The sequence below is a fragment of the Hemiscyllium ocellatum genome, chromosome 7 (genome assembly GCF_020745735.1).
Source record: "Hemiscyllium ocellatum isolate sHemOce1 chromosome 7, sHemOce1.pat.X.cur, whole genome shotgun sequence".
Classification (NCBI taxonomy): domain Eukaryota; kingdom Metazoa; phylum Chordata; class Chondrichthyes; order Orectolobiformes; family Hemiscylliidae; genus Hemiscyllium; species Hemiscyllium ocellatum.
Window position 1 is genome coordinate 73,444,254 of NC_083407.1, and position 26,500 is coordinate 73,470,753.

At 40.0% G+C, this 26,500-nt stretch overlaps 1 protein-coding gene across 3 annotated transcripts in view; it reads right to left on the reverse strand.

The window, feature by feature from the left end:
- pde1a (phosphodiesterase 1A, calmodulin-dependent) overlaps positions 1 to 26,500 on the reverse strand; it is a 239,350-nt gene that overhangs the window by 11,962 nt on the left and 200,888 nt on the right. For all 3 annotated transcript variants that reach the window (XM_060827979.1, XM_060827980.1, XM_060827981.1), the window contains exons 6-12: positions 25,028 to 25,168; positions 23,925 to 24,025; positions 19,196 to 19,321; positions 12,113 to 12,214; positions 11,880 to 12,000; positions 8,983 to 9,064; positions 5,995 to 6,115 (exon numbers count right to left, since the gene is read on the reverse strand). In XM_060827979.1, coding sequence (XP_060683962.1) covers positions 5,995 to 6,115; positions 8,983 to 9,064; positions 11,880 to 12,000; positions 12,113 to 12,214; positions 19,196 to 19,321; positions 23,925 to 24,025; positions 25,028 to 25,168 — 794 coding nt within the window. The remainder of the gene's footprint in view (positions 1 to 5,994; positions 6,116 to 8,982; positions 9,065 to 11,879; positions 12,001 to 12,112; positions 12,215 to 19,195; positions 19,322 to 23,924; positions 24,026 to 25,027; positions 25,169 to 26,500) is intronic.

Here is a 26,500-nt window from a genome sequence, read left to right on the forward strand (position 1 = left end):
AACTCTCTAATGGCATTGTAGATTTACCGACACCAAAAGGACTCCAGTGATACAAGAAAGCAGCTCACGACCACTTTCTCAAGGGCATAGGTAACAAATGTAAGCCCTGCCAGCAATGCCCACATCTGGCAAATGAATAAAAAATAATTCTCTCACAAATGGGTATTCCGTGCATTCATCATTAATGCAATAACATTTCTACAGTATTTATCCTAGAATTTATCAGATGAAAAACACAAACAAGGAGTTCAATAAAACAAGCAAGTTACTTGATTAGTTGAATCCTCAGCATTTTGATAATGAACTGAGGGGGAGATATTGAGATTAATGCCAAATAGTAATATATCATTCATAAGGAAAACTGAACTACAATCTGCAGACCTGCTCTGTGCACTGCATAGATCTAAACAATCTACCAGATTGGAAGAATGGGTTAGAGAAAGGACAATAGAAGTTTTCTAGGTCAATCAATTTACCTTCAAATGCCATATCCCATTAATGCCACCACTAACCTCATCATTGCTTAAATCACTGTGCCTTCATTACCCTTCTACTAACTAGCTCTGTCCATAATGATTCAGAATCAGCGTTCATGTGCTTCAAACTCACACACTCAGTTTGCATAATATCAAGTAGTACAGAGGGGTCTGCCACTGACTTAGCACTTGGCTTCACATAGAGCTTGAAATATAGAACAGGCGGCCACCTCTATCAGCTCATCTTGTGAAAGTAACAATACTGCAGTGTCTGATGGTTGCCATTAGTAGCATCCGCCCAACATCTACATGCTGCAATAGAACCTCAGACTAGTGTCATCCAGGCAGATTCTACTGGCATCATGGTTCTGGATACGGAGTTGAGATAGTGTTGGCCACCAGGTAGTTCCATTTAACCTCCTCTTTCCCCTACCTCCTGCTCGCACCATCTTCAAAGAGAGATCATAAAAGATTTTCAAACCTTAGAATAGGAAAAGAATTCTGCAACGAACATAAGCACAGGAGCCAGGATAGAAAATTTGAATCTCTGCACTACTCAAAAAGATCATTGTGAATTTCTATCTCAGTTCCACCCTCCAAATCCTTTAGACCCCTTAGTACCCAAAAATCCAGAAAACTCTGCCATAAATATACTCAATGACTGACCATCCATGACGATCTGGAGCAGAGAAGTTGAAATCCCAAACATTTAAAAAGGAAGGAAGTTCTCCTCATCTCAGTGCTACCTGAATCATGTTCTAGGACTGGATTTTCAATCTTCATTTCTAAGGATGGAGGTGGCACATTGAACCCTTTTGAAAAAGCAAGTAGCAGCCATGACTGGGACTACTATTCACTGAGCAGATGTTACAGGAGGGCTTCTAAAGAGCCAGCAATAGTGTGGGCAAGTATCTCAAGGTGGCACCAAGGTTCTCTGATGCCCCTCCTGTAAATATTGCTTCCATTATCCATTGTCTGAGAAACAAAGAGAGTCTGGATAGAGGTGACTATGAACAATAGAGAGTGACTAGAAGGATGTGGGCTCGCTTTCATAAATGATTCAAGATCTAAGATGAATGGTAAGTGGCACCCAGGTGACAGGTGTCTACCTCTGTATGTACCATCATGCACACATGTTCTCTGTAACATTTGCAAAGCGTGCATCCATTGTCATCAATGAAAACTCAGCCACCTTTGCAAATGTTGTGTATTGAGAAAGGGGCATCATTGAAGAGTGCAGCATGTCATTATCAGACAGGAACAGATGAAGGTGACCAAGCTATTCAGATCAAATTCTCTCTTCACCCTACAGGCAAAGTGAATTCTTGGGAATTGCCTCAAACTGGTGGCAGTGTGGAAGACTAGCACAGCTTTCTTTACAATTCTACACCTTTACAACAACGAAAAGAAGACAGTTCTGGGTATTGTGAGGTTGCTGGTGATGCTGTGATGAGAGATGATGAACAGCAGGGTCATTTAACTGCTTTTTCCTCAGATGAGGGAGTGGAGCAAACCCTGCTCAATCCATACTATGGCTTATTGAGTGCTGTTACTTACTGGGTTGGTTTTACTGAGGCATCTGTTCCATGTCTGGAGTTCCCATCACCACCTTGTTTCTCCCACATGTTCCTGAGTTGTGTGGGTATGGAGTCTCTCTTGTCAATGCCCTTTTCCGTGTGGAGAGACTCCACTCCAGCACCATCACATCATTCCTCTGTTCCTTCCACCATTCTTACCTCCATTGGGTCTCAGTCAAAATTGGAACAGGAAACACTGGGGGAGCAGCATGCCATGTAGATTCCTGGCCTTGGGTGTCACAAATGTGGAGGGCATTTCTGGATCATCACAGACCATCGAGTTGTCAATGACGAAGGTGGCTGGTACAGAGCCAGATGCAGACAAGAGTGGAACCAATGTGCTCGACATTCACTCAATTACCACTTAGCAGAGACATGAAGGTTCCCAGTTTCCCACCCCTTTCCCTATTGCGATGTACCCCAGGCACTTTGAGATCAAGTGGCACCCTTGGAAGTGCAGTTTTCAGGGGTGCCTGCACTTCCACTTATCTCAGCAGTATTTAAAAATCCAGCCCTTAGCTTCCCTGTTCAGGGGAATTCTCAGCATCTATTCTGCCAAGATTCTTCAGAACTTTACAGATTTAAATTATATCATTTCTCATTCTTCTGAAATGCAAGTGATATAGGTTTAGCCTATTTAATCTCTCGATGTGAAAAGGATCAGTCCCTCAACCTAATTCGTTAACATAGTCTGTAATAGATTGTGATATAAATTTTGCCTCTGCCACTTCATCATGCTCCTGTACTTCTCTTGTAATCTGATGGATTATGGCAAGGGGCTGGACCTTGCAATGTGAAGAGCTGGAAGTGTACATCTTGCGAACCACTCAGCTGGGTAATGCAGTGCTCCTCCAGAACAACTCAAGCAGTGGAAGCATGGTTGACGACTGCATTTTTCAATATTTCATGTGGCAGCACCACTCCCTGCTCTACATATTGAAATTAATTCTGGGTCTGAGTCATGAGCTAAGTTATGAGTGGACAAACTAGTAGCTTCCTCTTGATTTACCATTGCGGTTGAAATACAGCTGGCATTGGGGCTTGCAGCTGACAGAATAGATTGTGAAGTGATTGGGCAGTGGTCCGCATTTGCAATTACACACCAAATGAATGCAGTGGAATCCCTTTTGTTTTTAGACTGTCCCGAAGGCTGTCGGTGCATCTTAGGAGTGTCTACAAAGCACTTTACAAATACGACATCTGCTGCATTTCTAGTGGCTATGATCCCTGTTTCCTTGTAATTGCTCAATCTTATAATACTAAACTATTCCGCTTCATTTCCCAGAACTGTGGGTGGCACAATGGTTAGCACTGCTGCCTCACAATGCCAGAGACCCAGGTTCAATTCCTACCTCAGACGACTGACTGTGTGGAGTTTGCACATTCCCATGTCACATTCCTCCGGGTGCTCCGGTTTCCCCCCACAGTCCAAAAATGTGCAGGTTAGGTGAATTGGCCATGCTAAATTGCCCGTAGTGTTAGGTGAAGGTGTAAACGTAGGGGAATGGGTCTGGGTGGGTTGCGCTTTGGTGGGTCGGTGTGGACTTGTTGGGCCAAAGGGCCTGTTTCCACACTGTAAGTAATCTAAACTAGATCCAATATCGCCTCTCATTGGGATAAAACACACTGATCTAAATTGTAGTGGGGGGATGGCTGCGAAACAGTAAATATTGTTAAATGCTTCCACTAGCAGGAGGGTCTATAGGACACAGATTTTAAATCATTGGCAAACAATTGAGGATGACGATATTTTTCTGCAAAGCAAGTCATTGTGAACTGGAACACACTGCCTGGAAGGGTAGAGATATTTAGCATGGTGCATTTTGGAACTTTAAGAGGCTGCATGGTGCCTGCAGAAAATTCAGAAAAATCAGGTGGATAAAGAAGTAGGAAGTGAAAGCAAACATGATAACAATGGTGACTAACTGTGCCACATTTACATCTTCGATCATTCTGTGTCATCAGTCTTACTTTTCTGAGCTAAAATATGTTGCCTTCAAGTCTCAATTCAGGACTAGAGAGCCACAGTCTAGGGCTGGGCTTTATGCAGAGGTGGTAGCTCTGCCCCTCCGTCTCTTCCTGGTTGATTTAGAGATGCAGTTTCATCAGCTCAGGACGAGACTTCAACCCCCAATTTGGAGGAGGTTCTGCTCTTGAGAACTGCTGGCCAGGAAGATGCTCTGGTGCTCTGTACTCCCAGTGCTGCCTCCACCACCCTGAGGAGCAAGCCATGAAGCCAAATTAGAAAGGGAGCAGGCATTTTGTCAAGCTCAGTGAGGGTGTTAGAAGTCTAGGGTGGGGAGGAGCACAGGGGAGCAAGTGTGAGAACGGCATTTGTTAAAGGATGGCCCAACAGGAGCATCCTCCTACAGCCCAAAACAGGGTTCTTGTGTGCATTGTCCAATGCTGACGTCAAGGGCGGATGGGTTGTCTGAGGCTTCTGTTGTCAATGGTAAAGCAGTTGTGGAGGTAGAGCTGTCACTGTACCTCCTTATTATACATGGCCCATTCTTCCAGCATAAGATAGGGGATTGGTGAGTGTGTGTATGTCTGTGTGGATACCTGTGTATAAAATCCTACCTTAGTTGGAAAGAGAACACTACATTGTTAAAGCTTCTCCTAACCATTCTTACTGCACTATTTGAAGGAGGTTACGAGAATTCTTTCAATATCCCGGTCAATGTTTATCTCCTATCTAATGTCAGCAAAGAGGAGATTAATTAATTGTATATCTCATTTCTGATTTACGAGAACTTGTGTGTAAATCAGTTAGCATTTTGGCTGAAAAAAAACAGAAGTCGATGCAGTTTAAATAATTGACCACCGCAGCCCTTCTGTAAGCACCGAGGATATAAAAATGACATTACAGAAATTCAAGTTCAAATTTTTCCTTCTGTTCTGGAGAATATTTAATTCATCCCTATGATATTGTTCATATTTCTGGAATAAACCCAGTAAGGAATTGGATATAGTACAAAAGCAATAGTTGACAGCAGTTACAATAATATTAAAACAGGTCATGAATTTCATTCAGTGAACATGCAGTAATTTAAATCCAAAGATTTTCCATGGGATTCAGAGTACAAAAATAATACCTGTGAAACTTTTGGACAACACAATGAGGTGCTGGTGAGTAATTGCAGAGTCTCGAATTATTATCATGAATGCATTGGAAAGACTTTTTGTCAGTACATGATATTGTTGCTGCAAATCAGCAGCAAATATTGAAACTGTCAACAACTACACTTATTTCCTTTTTAAAATTCGAATTTCTATTTTATCATTTGCACTTTCATTTATTTTCTCTATTTAGGTTCCTTCTATGCTGTGTTCCCATAGCTTGAGATAGTGGGAAGGCAAAATATGTTCCTGTGCATTCAGCCACACACTGTTTGACTTAGCCATTGTAAAGCATGACTGAGTAATGTGGTTAGAATACTTTCCCATATCTTGACTAATTATCATTCAGCAACAAAGTAACTATGACTGAAAGCTCTCAAATGGAGACTCAATGTCGTTATCTACCATCATAGCAATGTGCTCAAGGTTTTGTACAGTGTCACTATGCCCCCTTCTGGCTACTTCTAGGGAACATTTTCTGCAGAAAGTAACTGTCCCACTTGTCAAACAATGTGGTCAGAGTTTCGAGTGTCAGTACAACATTGGGGATGATTGACAGGCTCAATTTGGAGAAGTACGGGATAAAAAGCAATCTCAAACAATTCAATTTTCAGATTGAAATCCTGCTAACAAATTATTCTGGAACAGACAGCACAGAGATCAACAGCAACGAAAAAAATCAAACAGAAGCTGGCTCACATTCTAAAACTGTAACTTAATTTTAGGAAATTTTGCAAATTTCTGCAGACTAGATTTATTCTAAATGCACGATACGTTGACTAATGTGTAAACCTTGTTTTAAGAAAAATGCTACAACAAACCTTTGTTGTCGATAATCAGAGGTCTCGGATTGAGAAGCTTCCTCTATAAGAGGAGCTATTATTTTTTCTGCTACATCTGTCAGAACAGAGAAGGTCGGCTCCACAATAAAATCAATAAAACCTGTTTGAAGAAAAGGTTCCAAGTGACTAACAGAACACAGCTAGATGAAAGGTATAAATTCAGTTTGAAACTTAGTTCAATACGTAGAAAATTAAACCTTGTTAACACAAATAAAATTGAAACTTTGAAAACACAGACATGTTTTAATTACTGATTAAGATTTCACCGAAACGTACAGTTGTTGGATGATGGAAAAAAGGTCTTGCGGTGCAGTGAGTGATATCACTGTTTTCGAGACAGAAGGGTTAAGCCCAGGGCTGGAGGGCCACAGAGATGGATTCATAGTCCAGCCAAAATTATCAACGTGCAAATCCTTTCAAGACTCCTAAGGCCGGCAGCAAGAGTAGGACAGACAGCGCAGCATGAGGCTGCACATCCAAACGGTGAAAACTGTATAAGGACTGGATCTGGTCATGTTGTATGCCCTTGTGAACTAAAATGGAGTGCCTTCTTCACACCCACTGATTGACAAATAAATCATGGAGATACGAACAGGAGTAGGCTACTGACTATTGGCTGTTCGACCATTCAATTGGATCATAGTTGATCTGTATCTTTGCTTTGTCTGGCTGCCTTGAATCCAGGATCCTGACTGTCATAGAATCATTGAATCCCTATAGTGAAATGCTGATAGAGGCTATTCGGCCCATCAGACCTGCACCGATCATCTGAAGACCACCCCACCCAGACCCAAGTTCCTCCTTTTACCATGGCTAGTCCATCTAACCTGCATATACCAGGACACTATGGGCAACGTAGCATGGCAAATCCACCTAACCTGCACATCTTGGGACAATGGGAGGAAACCGGAGCATCTGGAGAAAACTCATGCTGACACGGGGACAATGTGCAAACTCCACATGGGCAGTTGCCCGAGGGTGGAATTGAACCCAATTCTTGGTGCTGTGAGGCTGCAGGTATTCCTCACTGCACCGTGAGACCTTCTTTCAATAATCCAACAATGGTGGTCGGCATGGTGGCACAGTGGTTAGCATTGCTGCCTCACAGCGCCTGAGACGCGGGTTCAATTCCCAACTCAGGCGACTGACTGTGTGGAGTTTGCACGTTCTCCCAGTGTCTGCGTGGGTTTCCTCCGGGTGCTCCGGTTTCCTCCCACAGTCACAAAGATGTGCAGGTCAGGTGAATTGGCCATGCTAAATTGCCCGTAGTGTTAGGTAAGGGGTATGTGTGGGTTGCGCTTCGGCGGGTCGGTGTGGACTTGTTGGGCTGAAGGGCCTGTTTCCACACTGTAAATAATCTAATCTAATCTATACATTTTGGTGAGACACAATGTCATTCCTTGGGTGAATGACTTGAGTGGGACTACAAATCTGTGATTTGGTCAACAGAGAAATCAAAACATTGTTAGTCTACAAGAAAAGAGGTACATTTTGGCTGTTTTAACACCACCACCCCCATCCTCAATTTTATGATCACTAGCAACCTCCACCTTCCCGGTCTGATAGCTGAGTGTCCTTTATTTCATAAGAGTTGGTCACAATGGTGGTATTGCTCAAACTATTGTTTCTGGGGGGAAGTGGGAAGGTGGCAGTACCCCTACCTGATTAAATAGCCACCACTTCCAACTTTGCCAAGAGAGCACAAGATTAAGCCCATGATGTTCAGTGTATTACACAGATCTCCCTTAACCCTATCCAGGGTACAATGTAAGCTTATGGTTATTAATTGATTCTGAAAATTAATTTAGACATTTGTTTTCTTTGTGCAGCTTCTTATTCTGTGTTCATAATTCTACTTTCAGACCTGAGAACCACAGAGAGACATATGTTCACTGAAACTATATGTGGATGATCCCCCAAAGTTGGTGTAATTAAATATCTGTTACAAGACTCTCCCTGCCAGTGGGAATTCACTGTCAATGACTCTGAAAGCTTTGTTACTCAAATGAGCTCAATATTTCTTACTGGCCAATGAGAAAATTGCCTACCAAAAAGTTGTCATTGCAAGTTATTCTTTGGCTATGATTAGAATGGATAAGAATGAAACTGGGTCAGAGCAATTGTTGGATGGCAATGGAGTGGCAAAGGAGGATGTTGTGATTAACTGTATCAAAAACTTGCAGGCTGCTTGACAGAATGAGGAAGGATTGTTTGCCTTTTCACAATCACATAGCATGCCATTCATGACTTTGACAAGGACCTTTTGATACTATGTCTGGATTGGAAACCTGAGAGCAAGGACTTGAGCATGGAATGCTGGGAAAGATGGGCACTCATTTGGGATGTGGCAATCTGAGGACTCTGACAAGGAAAGGGAGGTTGGTGATGAGGTGATAGTTTGCACGGACAGAGAGACTAAGGTTTGATTGAATGAGGAGTATGATGAATGCAGATTAAAAGAAGAGGCATTTAGTATCTAGGGAGAGAGAACCATTTACAATATTTGCTCTCCTGGGTGTCAAGAAGGAAAGTTGAGTGTCAGCAAAGTAATGGAAATAGGTTCAAGGAACCAGGGGTGGCTGGGGTCAAAGAGCACATGAGGAAAAAGTGGGGATGAAGTCGAGTAAGATGCAAGCTCTTGGTTAATGCAGGAGCTAAACATTAAAGGGCTTTGGACTCGCTAAACTGGGAAATTACAAGGAACAATAGAGACAGCTGATTTAATGGTCTGAGATCTAGGTTCAAAGAAAACCAAGAGCTCCCGCCACTTTTTGTTGGAGGTACGAGTGGAAAAGAGATGGCAGAGATAAGAAAGTCAGGCAGTGGGGAAAAGGTGATCTTTACCCTTCAAGATGATCCTTATACAGAAGAAATCTTGCCAATTAAGATCAGGCCCTATTAACGTGAAAACTGCATTTTAAAAATAACACATGCAGATGCCTAGACATCATTACTGTACACACTTACCGATCTGAGACTGTGCCACCATTGTGGATTTTCGATCACAGAGTGGGGAAAATGGCAATCCTAAATCAGCCTCACTATCACCCTGTACAGAAAATGACATGTTATCAAAATTAAAGAAAACACTATAGTTCTACATTCTTTAATGAAGAACAGATAACAGCAATTGTAGATTTGCATGTGTGTTTGGCAGAGCAGAGGAAAATAGTGCATCCAGTCCTGGCATCAGAGCAACAAAATCAACTTGATTACAACAACCTTTATTGTACGGAAAGAATATGTAGGCAACATCAAATAAGAATGGTTCAAAATTCTTCATTTGAAGTGTATAGCCATATTGGACACAATATAATTGTCTAAGATGAACTAAAGATGTTAATTTTTGCCTCCTACCATCTCCTTTAACGTAGTTGGAATTTAACTGAAATCAACAATTTTGGTTCTGTGTTTCCAGCCTTAAGCCAGGCTTTTAACAAGGCTGGCAGTGAGAGAGTAGTCTGGCATAATTAAGAAGCAATTGGAGTTGGTTTCTCATTAAATTGGTCAGCTAGGCATTTATTTTAGGAGCATACGAAACTAGTCAATTTAGTATGACTGAGCAAATAACTGCAATTTACAACAGAGTGCTGGAGTTAGGTGATTAAGGGACTGTGATTTACAATAGAGCACCGGGCTCTCCTATGGTGCTGTGGTAGTGTACCTATTCCTGAACCAAGGTGCCCAGGTTCAAGTCCAACCTGCTTCAGAGATATGTAATCACATTTCTGAACCAGTGATTAGAAAAATAGGTTACAATACAGTACTGGAGTCAGGTGATTAAGGGAGTTAATACAGGAAGGGAATGTGGTATGGTGCTGCTTCTTGTTTTTCTAACAATTTTTGAACATCCAGGAATTGTCTCTCATTCTGCCACAGGAGAGGTGTTGGAGCTATGGGTTGACAAGTGCTTTCATCCTGATGGACTTCAGCTTGGAGTCTTAATAGAATTGCGTAGTGAGGTAGTTAATTCATTGATTTTAATGTTCCAAAATTTCCTTGATTTGGGAATGAACCATTAAATTGGAAAATAGCAAACGTAACTTCTTTATTCAAAGAGGAGGAGAGACAGAAAGCAGTAAACAGCAAAGCCAGTTATGTCAACATCTGTCATAAGGAAACTGAATTCGTTTAAGAAAGAGTTGGATAGAATTCTCAAGGATAGTGGAATCAAGGGTTATGGAGATAAGGCGGGAACAGGATACTGATTGAGGATGATCAGCCATGATCATAATGAATGGTGGTGCAGGCTCAAAGGGCAAAATGGCCTACTCCTGCACCTATTGTCTATTGTCTTTTAACTGTTAGAAGCTGTTATTAAATGGTTAGCACACTTAGATAAGTTCAAAGTAATCAGGTACAGTTGACATACTTCTGTGAAAGAGAAATCATGTTTGATTTTTGTCATGAAGTTCTTCAAGGAGGTAATATGTGGTGTAGATAAATGAGGAACTAGTGGATGCATTGTACTTAGATTTCAAGGAGACATTTGATAAAGTGCAACATTCAAGGTTATTATGGAAAAGGTCATGATGCAGTGGATATTATATTTGCATGGATAAACAGCTTGGCTGGCTAACAGGAAGCAGAGAATAGGCATAAATGGGTCTTTTTCAGATTAGCAAGGTACAACAGGTGGAATGGTACAAAACTGATGCTGGGACTTAAACTGATTACAATTTATGTGAATGATTTAGATGAAGGGAGAGAAAGTATGGGTTGTCAAATTTACCGAAAAATACAGCTCATTATCAAAGCAAATTGAGACAAGGAGGTAAGGAGGCTATAAAAAGATAGGTTGATCAGTTAAGTGAGTGGGTAAAGATGTGATAAATGGAGTATAATGTCGAACAATGTGCAATTGCTCATTTTGGTAATGCACCAAACTTGAAATCTAAGCTGAATGGCAGTAAGTAGATCATTGGTGAGATTTTGACTCATTTAAAACCCATTCATTTTTAATGACTCCAAATTTATGTTTCAATATTTTGACGGTTGAGGTCCGTGGAAGATGGAGCATGACATTGAATTAAATTGCATGCTGCATCTTGATTGGATGGCTTACTGAGGTGTGGACAGAATTATAAGGCAGGAGTGCTTAGTAAATTTAGGACCACACTTTATGGTAAAGAACTTGGGTCATGATTAGTTAAGAGAACAAAATGGAGGATCAAGGATCTCAGTACAGACTAAGTATCTTCTAATGAGACAGAGGAACCAGCTGTGTGTAGGATTAGAATGGTCAAATTCTCATTGTGGTCTCATAATCTCAATATTAGTAAGAAAACAGGTCAAGGCTGTGAAGATCGAATGTCACAAAGCTGCATCCAGCTGCAGAAATGGCTACTGAAACTCTCCATGTTTTTCTGGTCCTGGTAACAGTTGTGCCTTCTAATTCTCTTTCTACCCTCCCTCTGCCCACTATTCCACTCCGCTAATTACACTGTGAGAATAACTATAGGAAACTCAGACCTGCATGTTCCCTGTTTCCATACGTAAAGGAGCTGATTTGGAAGCTGGAGTGCAGACCAGGAGAAAGGCTAAAACCTGAAGGAGTTCAGAACGTCCATTTTGTGGCAGAAGTGAGTTTCTGTCTTGTTGGCTGTCCCCAAAAAAATGACTTGGCCTAAGCATATATGGAAACAGTTTTGGAAGTTTTGGCCTCATTATAAAAATTTTTCTGTGATGAGGAAAGACTAAGCAGATAATACTACGAACAAAAACATTCTTAATTAAGTGATGCACAATGTTCGCATGATAGGGCACTGGCTTTAGAAAATAGTGTTTCTACAGTAAAATGCTTGCAAAGAATGCTCGTCTTGTATGTACAATGTGTTTTCCCATAGCACACCAAATGCCTTTACCTGTCTAAAGAATTCTTCCATCAATGTCATTGTCCAGCGGTAGTGCTGTTGCCAGGTTTTTGCAGGATGACTTATATCTGCTGCATGCAGCATTAAGGACATGACTTTAGCTTTGTCGGCCCTGAGAAATCAAGGACACACATCATGTTGCATTGAGAATTGTTGATGGGTATTGTGTGAAGCATAATTCCTGTTTTTAGCGAAAAAAAGTCAAGAAAAGGAGATTGCCTCACCCTTCAGGCTGCTGTAAAGCATTTTTCATGGTCTTGATTTGTTGAAAATGACAAGACATGTCGGTCGATAAAACCATCTCTATCACCAATGAACGCAGGTCCCTGTTTGATTTATAAAACATGATGCTATGACTAGCTGATTGACAATGCTAAATATGGGAAAAGATCTGGCAGCTAGCTTCCTTTGCATGTCTAAAATAAAAGAATGGAAAAATACATAAAAATGTGCTAAACTTCTAGTGTTCCCACGAGTAAAGGAATGTCAACACTAAAGTATGGTTCACTAGCTGAAATGCCAGCACATCTGAATATTCCTGCTCAAGCTGATTTTACCTCAGGTTAAATCTTGTCCATAAGTTAAAGAAAGTGACTTATTTGCTATTTTGGTCAATTGATTTAAGCCAGGATGATGCTAAGAAGCAGTCTAATTATTAAAAGACACCAATGCCTTTGCACCAAGATCAAATGAAACTCATAGTTCAGGTGGAAGACCTTCATCTGCCAGATGCCCACTCTTTGCCTGATAACAGTCAAAACTGGCAATTGAAACTCTGGCAGGAGATTGGGCATCTAATTGACTATTTGAGTCAGATTTAAGACATGTTTGTAATTGAGCATCCAACATTCTTACTTAAGACAGGGAAGGTTGTTCAATTATGCAAATTGGCCCAACATCTGTTACAGGATCCTGATGATGCTTTCAAGAAAAGATGGGTGAATCATGATGAGTACCTGCTTCCCTACTTTCTCAAGGCTTTGAAAGGTCTTATGTATTGTCTCCAAATACTTTGAAAAGCAAATTGAATTATTGTGGCCTCATGAGAAGTTAGGAATTCTTACAAACCTTGCCTGTCAGCCTCCTGGATGCGTTAATGGACATTAATATATTGAACAGACTGGTAAGTTAAAATGATGAGTCTTCTTGGCACCCAATAATTGACAGAAATACAATGGAGATAGGAACAGGAATAGGATATCTGTCCATTCAAATAGATCGTAGCTGCTCTGTACCTTTGTCTTGCCCAGCTGCCTTGGTTCCAGACTTCTGGCTGTCTTAGAATCATAGAATTTTTACAGTGCAGATACAGGTCATTCGGCCTATCGAATCTGTACCGACCCTCTGAAGAGCATTTCACCCAAACCCAAAACTCCTCCATTTACCATGGCTAGCCCACCAGTCTGCACATCCCTGGAATGTGGGCGGAAACCCAGACTGATATGAGGAGAACGTGCAAACACCACACAGATAACTGTGTGAGGTTAGAATCGAACATGGGTGCCCAGAGCAATGAGGTAAGCAGTGCCCACCACTGAACCACAAATCGTGCCTGACAAGGTTTGAAATTTTCAACTGACCTTGAACCAACAGATTTTTGTGGAAGAATTCCAGGTTATCTCATGTCAAAAAATGTTTCTTGATATCTTTCCCAAGAATCATAGCTCTAACTTTAACATGATGCCTAATTGTTCTGGACCATCCCACCAAAGTGGATGAATGTTAATACAAATATTGTTCATATTGTTTCCAAGGATTAAGCTCCGAGTTTCAACCTGATCCTGAACAGTTTAGAGTTCCTGAATACTGAAATCCTTTTCTTCTGATCTGTAGACCATTAGAAATAGGAACAGAAGTAGGCTTGCTCCGTGGGCTCTATAAAGGAAGTGTTGAGAATAATTTGGACACAAAACTGTTGCAGAAATAGAGTTGTCTCTTGCTGGGCTTGGAGCTTTGGGAATGAGAAACTGCAGTGTCTGCGGTGCTTTTAGACATCTGTGATGGAGTGGATTGAAGGCTGAGGTTAGAACTGAGCATCAAAAGTAGTCTGGAACTTGGCATAAAGTGAAAAGAGGCCAAGAGCTTGTAACTGAGAAGCAATTAAAAAGTCAAGGACTGAGCTGGTCAAGTTGAAGGTTAGAGTTTAGCCCCTCTGTACAACGGAGACAAGGATGTATTAGTAGTAACATGGTCGGTATTCATCCACCTACCAGGTGATCAATTTACATTTAAATTAAATGTCTTTGGTGCTCAAATGTTAAGAGTTGCACAAATTTTAGCAAATGTGTGAATTCATTCTTTGTTTCACATTTGTCCAATGTGTCCCAGAAATCCAGGCAGTTCATTTCTATTGTGTTTCGTATTTATTTGTTGGCGTTTCCTTTTGGATTGCTATGGATCTTAGAAAGGCAGCCCTCAGTACTGTAAGCTCACTGGTTTACTACTCATCACTTAGAATATTGGGTTCTGTTAGACTCAGCAACTTAGAACAAGGTAAATGAATAAAAAATGGATTTAGATTTTGTAAGTGGCCAAAAGATTCATGATGAACGCCTAGAGAGTGCTTGATGGTAATAAACTTGAATATTACTGAAAACTGAGACACACTGCCAAGGCTTCCATCCAGCATTGATCAAGACAAATAGAAAAAAGCCAATTTTCTGCACCCTTTCTCTAATAATATAAAGAGTTGTACTTAAAAAACAAAAGGACTGCAGATGTTGGAAATCAGAAACAAAAGCAGAAGTCGCTGGAAAAGCTCAAAGCAGAGAAATCTAAGTTAATGTTTCGAGTGCAGTAACTCTTCCCCAGTTCTGAGAAAGGATAATGGAACCAGAAAAAGTTAACTCTGCTTTTTCTCCACTGATGCTGCCAGAAATGTTGAGCTTTTCCAGAAATTTCTGTTTTTGCTTCTAATATAAATTAGTTTAAAGTTTAAAGTCACACAACACCAGGCTATATTCCAACAGGTTTAATTGAAAGCACTAGTTTTCGGAATGCCGCTCCTTCATCAGGCGGAGAGCGTCGCTCTGAAAGCTCGTGCTTCCAATTAAACCTGTTGGACTATAACCTGGTGTTGTGTGATTTTTAACTTTGTACACCTGGCATCTCCAAATCATGTTTAAAGTTTGACATCCTGACACTTGTCCTGATGAGTGGCTGATTAAAGGCTTTGGCAAGATTTCACTTTTTTCAGGAATATTCAAATGAACAAAGAGATAATCTTAGATCCAGATTGAGCACTCAATCCAGCACTATAACTCCCAGTTTAATTCATGGCCATACATTGTTCCCTGCAACGTTATTCTGGTTTCAGTAATAAATTCTCCATAAAAATCACTATATTTTCTCTGTGTGACTTTTGTTGTTCGCAATTCAATGAAGAAACTTTTAGGGTTACGTTAAATACAGCTGAAAAGGGAGGCACATTTCTGAAACATTTTCTTTCATATTCTTCAGGACAAATGCGAATGCTGAATTCCAACCTATCACAATCAAGAGAGCAGTAGAATTGGATGCTGATTGGGTTTCAAGACAACTCGGATTGTCTGAACCATTGCCCCAGAGAAAGCAACAGAGAGCTGACAGAGCCCCAGGCTCTCTGGTATTTCGAAATGGTGCAAGGTTTGAATTACTTCTTTTGTTAGAGTGAACGGGGCCCTGTGTATGAAGGCTTGTTAATCAGCGCATGCAAATGAGCCACATTATGAATTTGACTTGGTCATTAGTCCAGCCATTCGCACACTCAAAGTGCTGCCCAATTGCAGAATCACATCTAGCAGCAGATGTTTTATTTTGGGTTTTGCAAGAGCAGGCTGTTGAATGTGGTCTTTATTATGCCCATAATGAATAACCAAAGGAGCATACTGTTTGTTTTAATCAGCCAGTTACTGGAATAGATATGTGCATGCTTGGCATCATACTGGTACTTAAATTCATGCAAAAAATTATTTGATTGCTTTATTTGTACTAAGTGGAATGTCTTTTTGGACCAATGACAGAAATCCTCTTAGTGGAAGAAAAGTCATTTGTGTAGACATTGCATGGTAATGTTCAACAGATTGCAGCTCTGTTTTTTGAATGTTAGTGATACTTTGCCTTTGCAGGTTAAATTGAGGTACACAGGACACTTATCAATGGGTCTTTGGCACATTTGTGAGTTAGCGTGCCTGAACAATGATCTGATCAGGACAACTACTGTCCTAGAGGATAGCAATTGGCAGATCAAATCAATCATCAACAGTAGCACATATTTGGTTACTTGATAACGTAAGAGCCCAAGGTGTTGGACGCAGTATATTAGCTTGGATAGACATCTGGCTAACTAATATTGGGCAGAGAGTTGGGATCCAGGGAGGGGGGTGCGTTTTCAGAATGGCAAATTGTAACCAGCGAAGCACCACAGGGATCAGTGCTGGGGCCGTAATTATTTACAATATAACTGAATGACACAGATGAGGAAACTGAATGTACTACAGCCAAATTTACAGATGACACCAAAATAGATGGGAAGGCAAATTTTGAGGATGACATACAATCTGCAGAAGGATATAGATTAAGTAGGTGGACAAAAGATTGGTAGATGGTATATAATATGAGATGATGCACTTTGGCAGGCAGAATAAATGGTGAAGGACTGAAGAAACCTCCAGTATAGAGAGATTTGGGAATCAAAAGAACAAAGAACAAAGAAAACCTACAGTCCAAGAACAGGCCTTTTGGCCTTCCAAGCCTGCACCAATCCAAATCCACTGTCTAAACCAATGTCACAATTCCGAAGCATCTGTATCCCTCTAATTCCCACCTATTCGTGCATCTGCCCAGTTGCACCATAAGTGAATCTACCATGCCTGCCTTTCCTTGCACAAAAAGCTAACATACAAGTTCAGCAGATAATATGGAAGGCAAATGGAATGTTGGCCTTTATTTCAAAGCGAATGGAGTATAAAACTAGGGACGCTCTGCTAAAACTACACAAGGTGCTAGTCAGATCACACTATGAACAGTTTTGAGCTTCTTATAAGAGCTGAAAGTGTTGCTGGAAAAGCGCAGCAGGTCAGGCAGCATCCAAGGAGCAGGAGAATCAACGTTTCGGGCATGAGCCTGAAAAAGGGTTCATGCCCGAAACGTCGATTCTCCTGCTCCTTGGATCCTGCCTGACCTGCTGAGCTTTTCCAGCAACACATTTTCAGCTCTGATCTCCAGCCCTCACTTTCTCCTCGAAGCTTCTTATAAGACCCTAATTCATAGGAGCAGAAATTAGGCCATTTGGCCCGTCCAGTCTGCTCCCCCATTCAATCATAGTTGATAGATTTTTCAACTCCATTTTCCTGCTTTCTCACCCTAACCTTTGATCCTCACGGCAATCAAGAACTTATCTATCTCTGTTTCAAATATATTCAATGACCTGGCCTCCACATCCTTCTGTGGCAATGAATTCCACAGATTCACCACTCTCCAGCTGAAGAAGTTTCTCCTTATCTCCGGTCTAAAGACTCTTCCCTTTACTCTGAGGCTGCACCCTCAGGTGCTCATCTCTCCTGCCAAATGAAACATCTTCTCAACATCCACTCTGTCCAGGCCATTCAATATTCTGTAAGTTTCAACCAAATCCCTCCTCATCCTTCTAAACTCCATCAAGTATCGTCCAAGAGTCCTCAAACGTTCCTCATATGTTAAGCCTTTCTTTCCTGGGATCATTCTTGTGAACTGACTCTGGACTTACTCGAGTAAATCCTTTAATAAAGCCAGTAAATCCTTCCTGAGGTATGGGACCCAAAACTACTCTAAACATGGTCTGACCAGAGCTCAATAATGCCTCAGAAATACACCCATGCTTTTATATCCTCGTCCTCTTGAAATAAATGCCAACATTTTGTTTGCCTTCCTAACTACTGACTCAATTTGCAAGTTTACCTTGAGAGAATCCTGGACTAGGACTCCCAAATCCCTTTGCACTGCAGATTTCTGTATTTTCTCCCCAATTAGAAAATAGTCTATACCTCTATTCTTCCTACCAAAGTGCATGACCTCACGTTTTCCCACATTGTATTCCATCTGCCACTTCTTTGTCCACTCTCCTAACCTGTAAAGTCTATCTGCAGCCTCCTGCCTCCTCAATACTACTTGCCTCTCTATCTATCTTTGCAAACTTAGCCAGAAAACCCTCAGTTCCTTCATCTGGATCGTTAATGCATAAAGGTGAATAGCTGTGGTCCCAACACTGACCCTTGTGGAACACCACTAGTCACCGGCTGCCAACCTGCCAACTCTCTGCTTTCTGCCAGACAGCCAAGCTTCTATCCATGCTAGTACCTTGACTCTAACACCATGAGCCCTTATCTTACTCAGCAGTCCCCTAAGTTTCACCTTATCAAAGTCTTCTGGAAGTCTAGGTAGATAACATTCTTATCTAAGGAAACATGTACTGGCATTGAAGGCAGTTGACAGCATGTTCATTAAACTGATTATCGATATGGTGGGACCATCTTCTGAGGAGAGGTTGAGTAGGCTGGGCCTCTATTCATTGGAAGTTAGAAGAATGAGAAGCAATCTCTTTGAAATCAGCAAGATTTTGAGTGGTCTTGACAGAGTAGCTATGGAAAGGTTGTTTCCCCCGTGGGGTTGTATTCGCAGAATAATTGGGTATCTTTTAAATCAGAGATCAGGAGATATTTCTCCTCTCAAAGGCTAATGAATTTGTTATGCTTAACTACAGAAGTCTGGGTCATTAAGTATAATCAAGATGAAGATGGACAGATTTTTAATCAGCATAGGAATCAAACATAATGGGGAAATGGCAGGAAAGTGGAATTGAGGATTATCAGATCAGTCATGATATCATTAAATGGCAGAGCAGACGCAATGGGCTGAATGGCCTACTTCTGCTTCTATTTCTTATCATCTTGTGTTCTTCTGGTGAGCTTTGACAGTTTGTTTCTTTTGAGTGATATTCAAGTTCTGTGCTATGAAATGGCTGTGTTCATGGAACTCTCAGTCCCTACCTTTGTTAAACTAAAGCCCTTAGTACAGATGTCCAAAATATTAACCTCTTGCTTTCTTTCAACTGTAAACATGGTTTAAAGGTTGTCTGCGAAATTTGTGAAAAATGTTTGTGGTTTCATCAAAATAAAAACAACTGAATTAATTCTATAACAAATCTACAGTCACACCTTAATGTCAAACAGAGGAGAGACACTTGCATTTTGAAATATCTTGTCAGATATCTTAAAGCGATATTTCGAATGAAATATTGGAATTGCAATCATTTTTACTTCTGTTATTCTGAAAGAGTCATATTATCTTACCGCCAGTCATCTTTCGATAAATTGCACATAATATTCATTTCTTCATCTTGCATTAATCGGTAGGCAGCACTCACATGATAGTTTTCAAGAACAGAACGGTCATTGTATAAAATTGCCACGCCTGATCTATTAATAAATAAACATATAATGATAAACATTAAATATTTGATTCTGAGATTTAGAGGACAGAAAAATAAAGACAGTGAAATTACAGCATTAGCTGAAAGTGGACTGAACTTAACCACTGGACAAATTTTTCACGCACAATCTTCTTCGTAATTCAGGCATTAACCCATTAAACACCAATGTAAATAAATTAGCAGCTCCACTGAAATAGATTCCTAAATTAATGTGCTAAGTGATTACAGTCTGATATGGCATTGTTCAATTTCTAAAATCAAAAATCATTTTGTTCAATAAAGTTGTTGGAGAAATAATTATAGCCATATTTCTGTCTTTAAGACAGTTGGAATCCGGAAATTTCGTGACTTGCCAGACCCGAGTTTTGCTTCAGCGGGCTGGATGCAGGGTGAAGTTAGCCTGCCACCCTGAGAAACAAATCACAGGAGGTAAAAAGGGCAGCCTAATGCTGTTTAACAGGCCTATCTTCATTCTTTGGGACATCTTTCTAGTGGTTTGCTTATAATTGAGGCCCTGTAGCCCTCACTACTCAGACTGTAAGTAATATTGAACCTCAACCTATTGACAAGTTAGAGAAAATACAAAGAGCAAAGCATCAGCATTCACTAAAGTAAGATAGCCACGTCATCTTGCTGCAGAAAGCTGGATTTGCTTTTTGAAAGAGATACCTGAAAGATAAAACTAGACAGTATTGCGTGCCCACCCACCTATGTAATCCCTTACAGACAAAATGACCAGAAACAGCTCAAAATGAATACTATTTCAAACTCAATTTTAACATCACTTTACTGGACTCTCAACATGCAAACCAGGTTCAGTCCGTCTTCCTCTGTTCTAACCTGACTTGTTCCAGAAAACATCAGCCCTGAAAAACTTTCTTCAATTGCATATCTGTTCCATCAGCCTCCTTCACTCTCAGCTTCTGCCAATATGCTCCTCCAGGAACTCTTCATTTGTACTGGCTAGCTCATTCTGCATTGCTTTAGTGATTTCTTCCTATCCAAACCCTTTCCTCCTGAAGCCCTTCAATCTTAGTCTACTGTTGTCTCATCTGTTCATCTGGCTGACTTCCACGCTAGTCCACTGCTCAGGTCAGTGCTTCACAAATTCACATTCAATACTTTCTTTAAAGTGGACACTGCACTTTCTGGTAACCAAAGTCTGTAACCCAAAAAGTGGTCCAATACCAGGTTTTTGTTTTACTCCGCATCTAAACATAACACTTGGATTGGTAGGTATAAAACCAGAGCACTTTTTTTGCCCAAATCTGGAACATACAGTTATGCAGACAATAGTTGCACCACATCCTCAACCTTAAACCTTCAACCTTCCAACAAATGGCAACAACTTTAAACCTTTGTATCTTCAGTGATTTACAAGACATGCTCAGCAAACTCTCAACTTAACATTTCAGATGTTCATGAAATTTTTCACTTCTTTCCACTTGGCAATTTGCTGACTTATGTGACTCAGATCAACAAATGCAGGGGATTTTCACAGGTCACCATCACACCCACATAACACTCCGCTCCTGCCCACTATTTCAAAGCATAAAGGCTGCTTGGAAAAGACGAATCTCGATTGAGAAAAACTATATGCAGACTCTACAAAGTCAGTGAGCATTGACATCCAAAGCCCCCCCATTGGTCCTTCTCCACATCAGCACATGGGACCTAGAAAAAGTGCAATTCAGCTCCAAAGTGCACATTAAATGTCCCAGCTAAAAGATTTCCTTCAATGGAAAAACAGCCTCTTTCTTGTCTTCTCCAACTCCACTGCTCCTTCTGAAACACATGAAATACACAAAATGGCGATGCCTCTCCATCGTGAAGAAATGGCAGCCCTACACCGCAGCAACCTACACAAAATGGCGGACGGCCGCTGCACCCTCCCCTCCCCCCAAGACCTTCTCTAAATGGTGACCCATGGGTGACACAGTGACACAGTTAGCGCTGCTGCCTCATAGCTCTAGTGAGCTGAGTTCGACCCAACCCTTGAGTGACTGTGCAGAATTTGCACATTATGCCCATGTCTACATGGGTTTCCTCCGGGTACTCCAGTTTCCTCCCACAGTCTAAAGATGTGCAAGCTAGATGGATTGGCCATGCTAAATTGCCCGTAGTGTCCAGGGATGTGTAGGTTAGGTTCATTAGCCATGGGAAATGCAGGAATAGGGTAGGGGGATGTGACTGTGTGGGATACTCTTCAGAGGGTTAGTGTGGACTAGTTGGGCCATTGAAGGGAATCTAATAGCTGGATTTGTTTTTTTTTGCACTTTTGGAGTTTAATGGCCAGTTTTCATACTGTAGGCATTCAATGGTCTCACATACTGTCACCCCCAGCTGCCTTCATGCCAACTGATGCCACACACATAGCCCAACAACTTCTAAAACCCTCCATGCCAACTCATGACCCGTCCATCCCTTATGGCTCCTCACACGCTCAATGCCAACTCATGGCACTTTCAAGCCCATTCCCCCCAATTTACATTCTGCACATCATCAATGAACCTGAAAGCAACAATAACATTTGTGGAACCGTTTATTTAATAAAGCCATAGAAGTCATAGAGTCCCTACAGTGTGGAAACAAGTCATTTAGACCAATAGGTTGGCACAGTGGCTCAGTGGTTAGCACTGCTGCCTCACAGTGCCAGGGACCTGGGTTCAATTCCAGCTTGTGTACACTTTGGACATTCTCCCTGTGTCTGTGTGTGTTTCCTCCCACAATGCAGGTTAGGTGAATTGGCCATAGTGTCCAGGGATGCATATGTTAGGTGCATTAGTCAGCGGAAATATAGATTAATAGAGTAGGGGTAATGGGTCATGATGGGATACTCTTCAGAGGGTTGTTGTGGACTTGCTGAGCCAAATGGCCTATTTCCACATTGTAGGGATTCTATGACTTTACTAATTATTTCCTCATAAATTATGAATACATTCAGCAAATGCAATTTCCCTTTTGTAAGACCATATTGATTTTGTCAGTTTGTACACAATCAGAGTCACTGAGCTGTGAGGCAACCTGAACCTTGTTCTGAGAGACAGTAAGATTGGCTGTTGCTGGCCATGGGAAATTTAGGTCTGACACATTACAAAGTGACTTACTGCTTGTGGACTTCTGATAGAAAGAGATGCAATGTATATCAGATGTAATTGCTTCATAACAACCTTGGGACTTAAAGTTAAATAATGCTATATCACTTGCATATCTGTTTGACAAGTGAGAAAATTCTCACAGAAGTAAAGCAAGCTGGGTTTTTATTTTCTCGCACTAGTAAACTAGAAAATTGGAAGCTGGTCTTTTCCATCGGTACAACTGTGACACGATTGTAGCATCCCTGTCTGAGCCAGGAGGCCTGAGTGCAAGTCAAAACTGCTCCAGAGTTATGTCAGAACCTGTCTGAATGGGTTGATTGAAATGTATATAACTGGCTGAGCTGCATTGATTCCATGGCGGATGTGCACTTCTGCCACATTGGCAAAGACAAGAAACATGCATATGTCTTTTTGCATAAATAAATAGTGAGCCAAACACCTCTCTGACAGCCGTTTTGCAAAAATTCATTGCACGTGGTGATAGAACGAGCTGTTAGAAATGCTATCTCCCTTTGGTATAATTTGTATCAGCAACTCTCTGGTTCTAAGCAAATGTGGCCAGTGGACTATTTTTCTGTACTCCTATCACAGGCTTTGTCAAGTAATACAGTGGGACCAGGCTTTAAGGTACAGCCAATGTCACGTTTGGAAACTTCTGAAAACTGTCTTACAAAAAATTCATTTCCCTCTTGTTTTATGAATGCAGTTCCTTTATGTATTAGTCCATTGAAAACTGTCAAGAAACTTAAATTCTTTGCAGATTTCCAGAATTATGTCGCATTCTTGTTCTTTTTTCACAGTCTAAATGAGACAAGAGGTCATCACAAATTGTACAAATAATAATAAGGTTGTCAGTCTGGTTCCAGTGCTTTTTGAAAAAGATTTGTTAGCCGTTTGATGCAATGAGAGACTGTTAGGCTATTTTAGGGGATAGTTAAGAGTCAATTGAATTTCAGCAAAATAGCAGAAATAAACACCTGGAAGATGTTATACTCTATGGATTGGTTCCAGGTTGTCTAATTAACAGATTAGGTTAAAGGCAGGAAATCCAAAGTAATTTTACAATCCAAAATAATTGTACAATTAATGTTACATTTTTGAATTGCAAAAGGCTTAAATATATAATATCTCCTGACGTTTTCTGAGCTGCAATTATTGCAAATGGTGCAGTAAAAATGTGTTTCAGATGAGAACGCAGAATGGACAGTATCGAATTAGCTGTCTATTATACTCCCCATACAGTATGTTATTCCACCGTCTTCAACACAGTCGCATTTTAAATAGGTTGATAAAGTGGTCAATGCAATACTGCCTGGGTAATGAAGTTTCAACACCCAGATCTGCTGTAGTTCAATTAAACAGCATAGAAGGTAAAATATACTTTTCAATAAGGTTTCCACTTTGAAGAGTATTTCATTGGTGTATGATGATAATGTTTTAAAAATTCATTTGGAAGTTTTATTCCTGATACTATGTGATATTGCTTCTTACCTGGTTTGAATGTGAAAGTTATTTGTGGTTCCTGTATGCTCATAGTCATGAATGGCAGCTGCAAAAAGCATGGCTAGAATTTCCAGTTCTGTAAACCAGTGCTGTAACAGAAAGGTTATAATCTGAGTAACAGTCAAAAACAATATTCAGCTGGTATGAGAAGATGTAACACAATTCTCTTTGGAAAATCAGACACAGAGACTTGAAAGACCTTTCTTGTGCATAGGAGGGAAATCACTATTTGAGTTGGGAGTCACTGCATAAGTTGCTCATTTTGGCAACCCCGAGTTCTGTACAATTGAAATAAAGCAAAATACTGTGGATGCTGGAAATCTGATACAAAGAGAACACTGGAGAAACTCAGCAGGTCTGGTAGCATCTGTGGAGAGAGAAACAGAGTTAATGCTTCAAGTCAAATATGACTCATCTTCCAAACAATCTGAGCCATTTTAGAGGAATACTGATTTGTTTATTTTATTTGTATATTATAAGATTATTCAATATTTAAGATGGGACATCTGTGGAGAGAACAGCAGGCTGCTTGCACAAGAACATTACATACTTAAGTACCCAGATTGTTTAACATTTTTAAAACAGGAACTTCTTGTGAAATTGCAGCTTAGGCAACACTATTCAGATGCTAACTATGGATTAAAGGTTAATCCTGTAAAATTTGTTTAATACTCATTTATTGTTCTATAATCTGACTCTCGGAGTTGTTTCTATAGTTAGTTATGAAGTGATTTGTCTCCCACACAACTAAAGATCACTTCCTGCTGAAGAGGAACAACATAATCATTGGAAAGCATTTTCTAGTTAGAACCTAGCAACCATAAATATTATTTTGATGAGTATGCTAATCATGAATGACCAATGAAAAGATCTACAGTATTTTGCTTCTGATACCACACTTCCAGAATGATGTGTGTCAATACAATGCCAATAACAGGTTTGTAATTTGAAAGGTTTTACATTGAATATTTTGGCAACCTTCCAGCAACATATTTGGTCAAAACTGTCCCTGAAAGCCGGAAGATATCAAATACAGACTTATATGCATGCCACTTTTGAAACAAAATAACTCCATACTAACATACTCTTACCATAATGCCAGTATGGAGCATTAGGTAATGCACTGTTTGGGCCACATCTGCTGCATGGATTAAGTTGTGGTAAGGATTCTTGTGCTTGCTGTAACCCAACTCTAAGGCTTCGACAAAAGTCATTAGAGAAGATACAGGTATCTAAATGAGAAAAAGTATTTTAAGCGAGGTCAAAAGGGGCGAGTTAACATTATGAATTACATATATATATATCACAAAACATTAAATTTATCAAATAAATTGTCAATTATGAAAGATTTGAATAGTTGTTGTCTGTCTTTCAAATGTATGATTGATCAATAAATAATATGTCCTTTAAACAACTTATTCTATTTTACATAAAGAAATCTATTCCAAATATGTATAGAAATGTTAATACTTATATTATACTTAATGCACATCTATTTGATCAAATTTCTATAATGTTAATTTAATTATTTTCAATTAAAATACTGCACACTTTGCATTTTAATTTGAATGTACAATGAACTAACATTGGCCAACTGACAAATATTTTTTCAAAGACATTACCATTACAAAACTTGTAACTTTTTTTAAACCTACTGTGTATTGCATTGGAAAAAATGCTGTAATATTTGGCTTATTTTGCTGTCCAGCTGTATACTGTTAATGACTGATTAATAGTTAATGATTTTACATTAACAATTTTGTGTATTTGCATGAATGTATTAAGCATTGTTGTCATAGATTATTAAAAATTGTAATTTTGTGTCGCACATTAGTACAGGAGCCATTCTAAATCCTTAGCTATTTACATTAACTCTACATTCGCCCTATAGGGATACCTCATTTAAAACAGAAAATAATCTAATTTTTATTGATTTTATTGAAAATGTGGTGGATAATTTAATAGTTTCCAGTCTATGAGTTGCGTTTTCTCTCATCACTGTCCAGATGTGTGTGTTTCTCCTTTAATAATCCTCTGTGCAGTGAGTCAATTTTAAATCTGTGGAAAAAAATCCCAGTTCTGAATTACACATGACTTTACTACAGTAATTATACTTCACAAAAGTAATTCACTGATTGTGAATTACTTGCAATTCAGGGTCCTGACCGGGTGAAGGGTGCTATATAAATGCAAGTTTTTACTTTCTATCACTACTAAGTCAGGAGTATTTAGCTTCATAAATAGATACTGGTGTTTTAGCCATGCAGCAAGGACTGCTTTCTGTTTTGATGAAACAACAACATTGTATATGCTGGTTCAAACCAAAGACAAAATACACTCAGAAATGGGACCAAAACAGTCAATTTTATAACAACTTCCTTCTTCTCTATATTGTCTTAAAGATAGAAAATATTTTCACGTCATAACAATGCTTTGCAGACTTAAATCAATCTCCTGGAAGCAGACCACTCTAAAACCCGAGAGTGACTTGCTCCAGAGTATATATCATTATGCAAGTAATCATTTCATCTCATATTGCAACACTTGATTCTGCACTACAATGG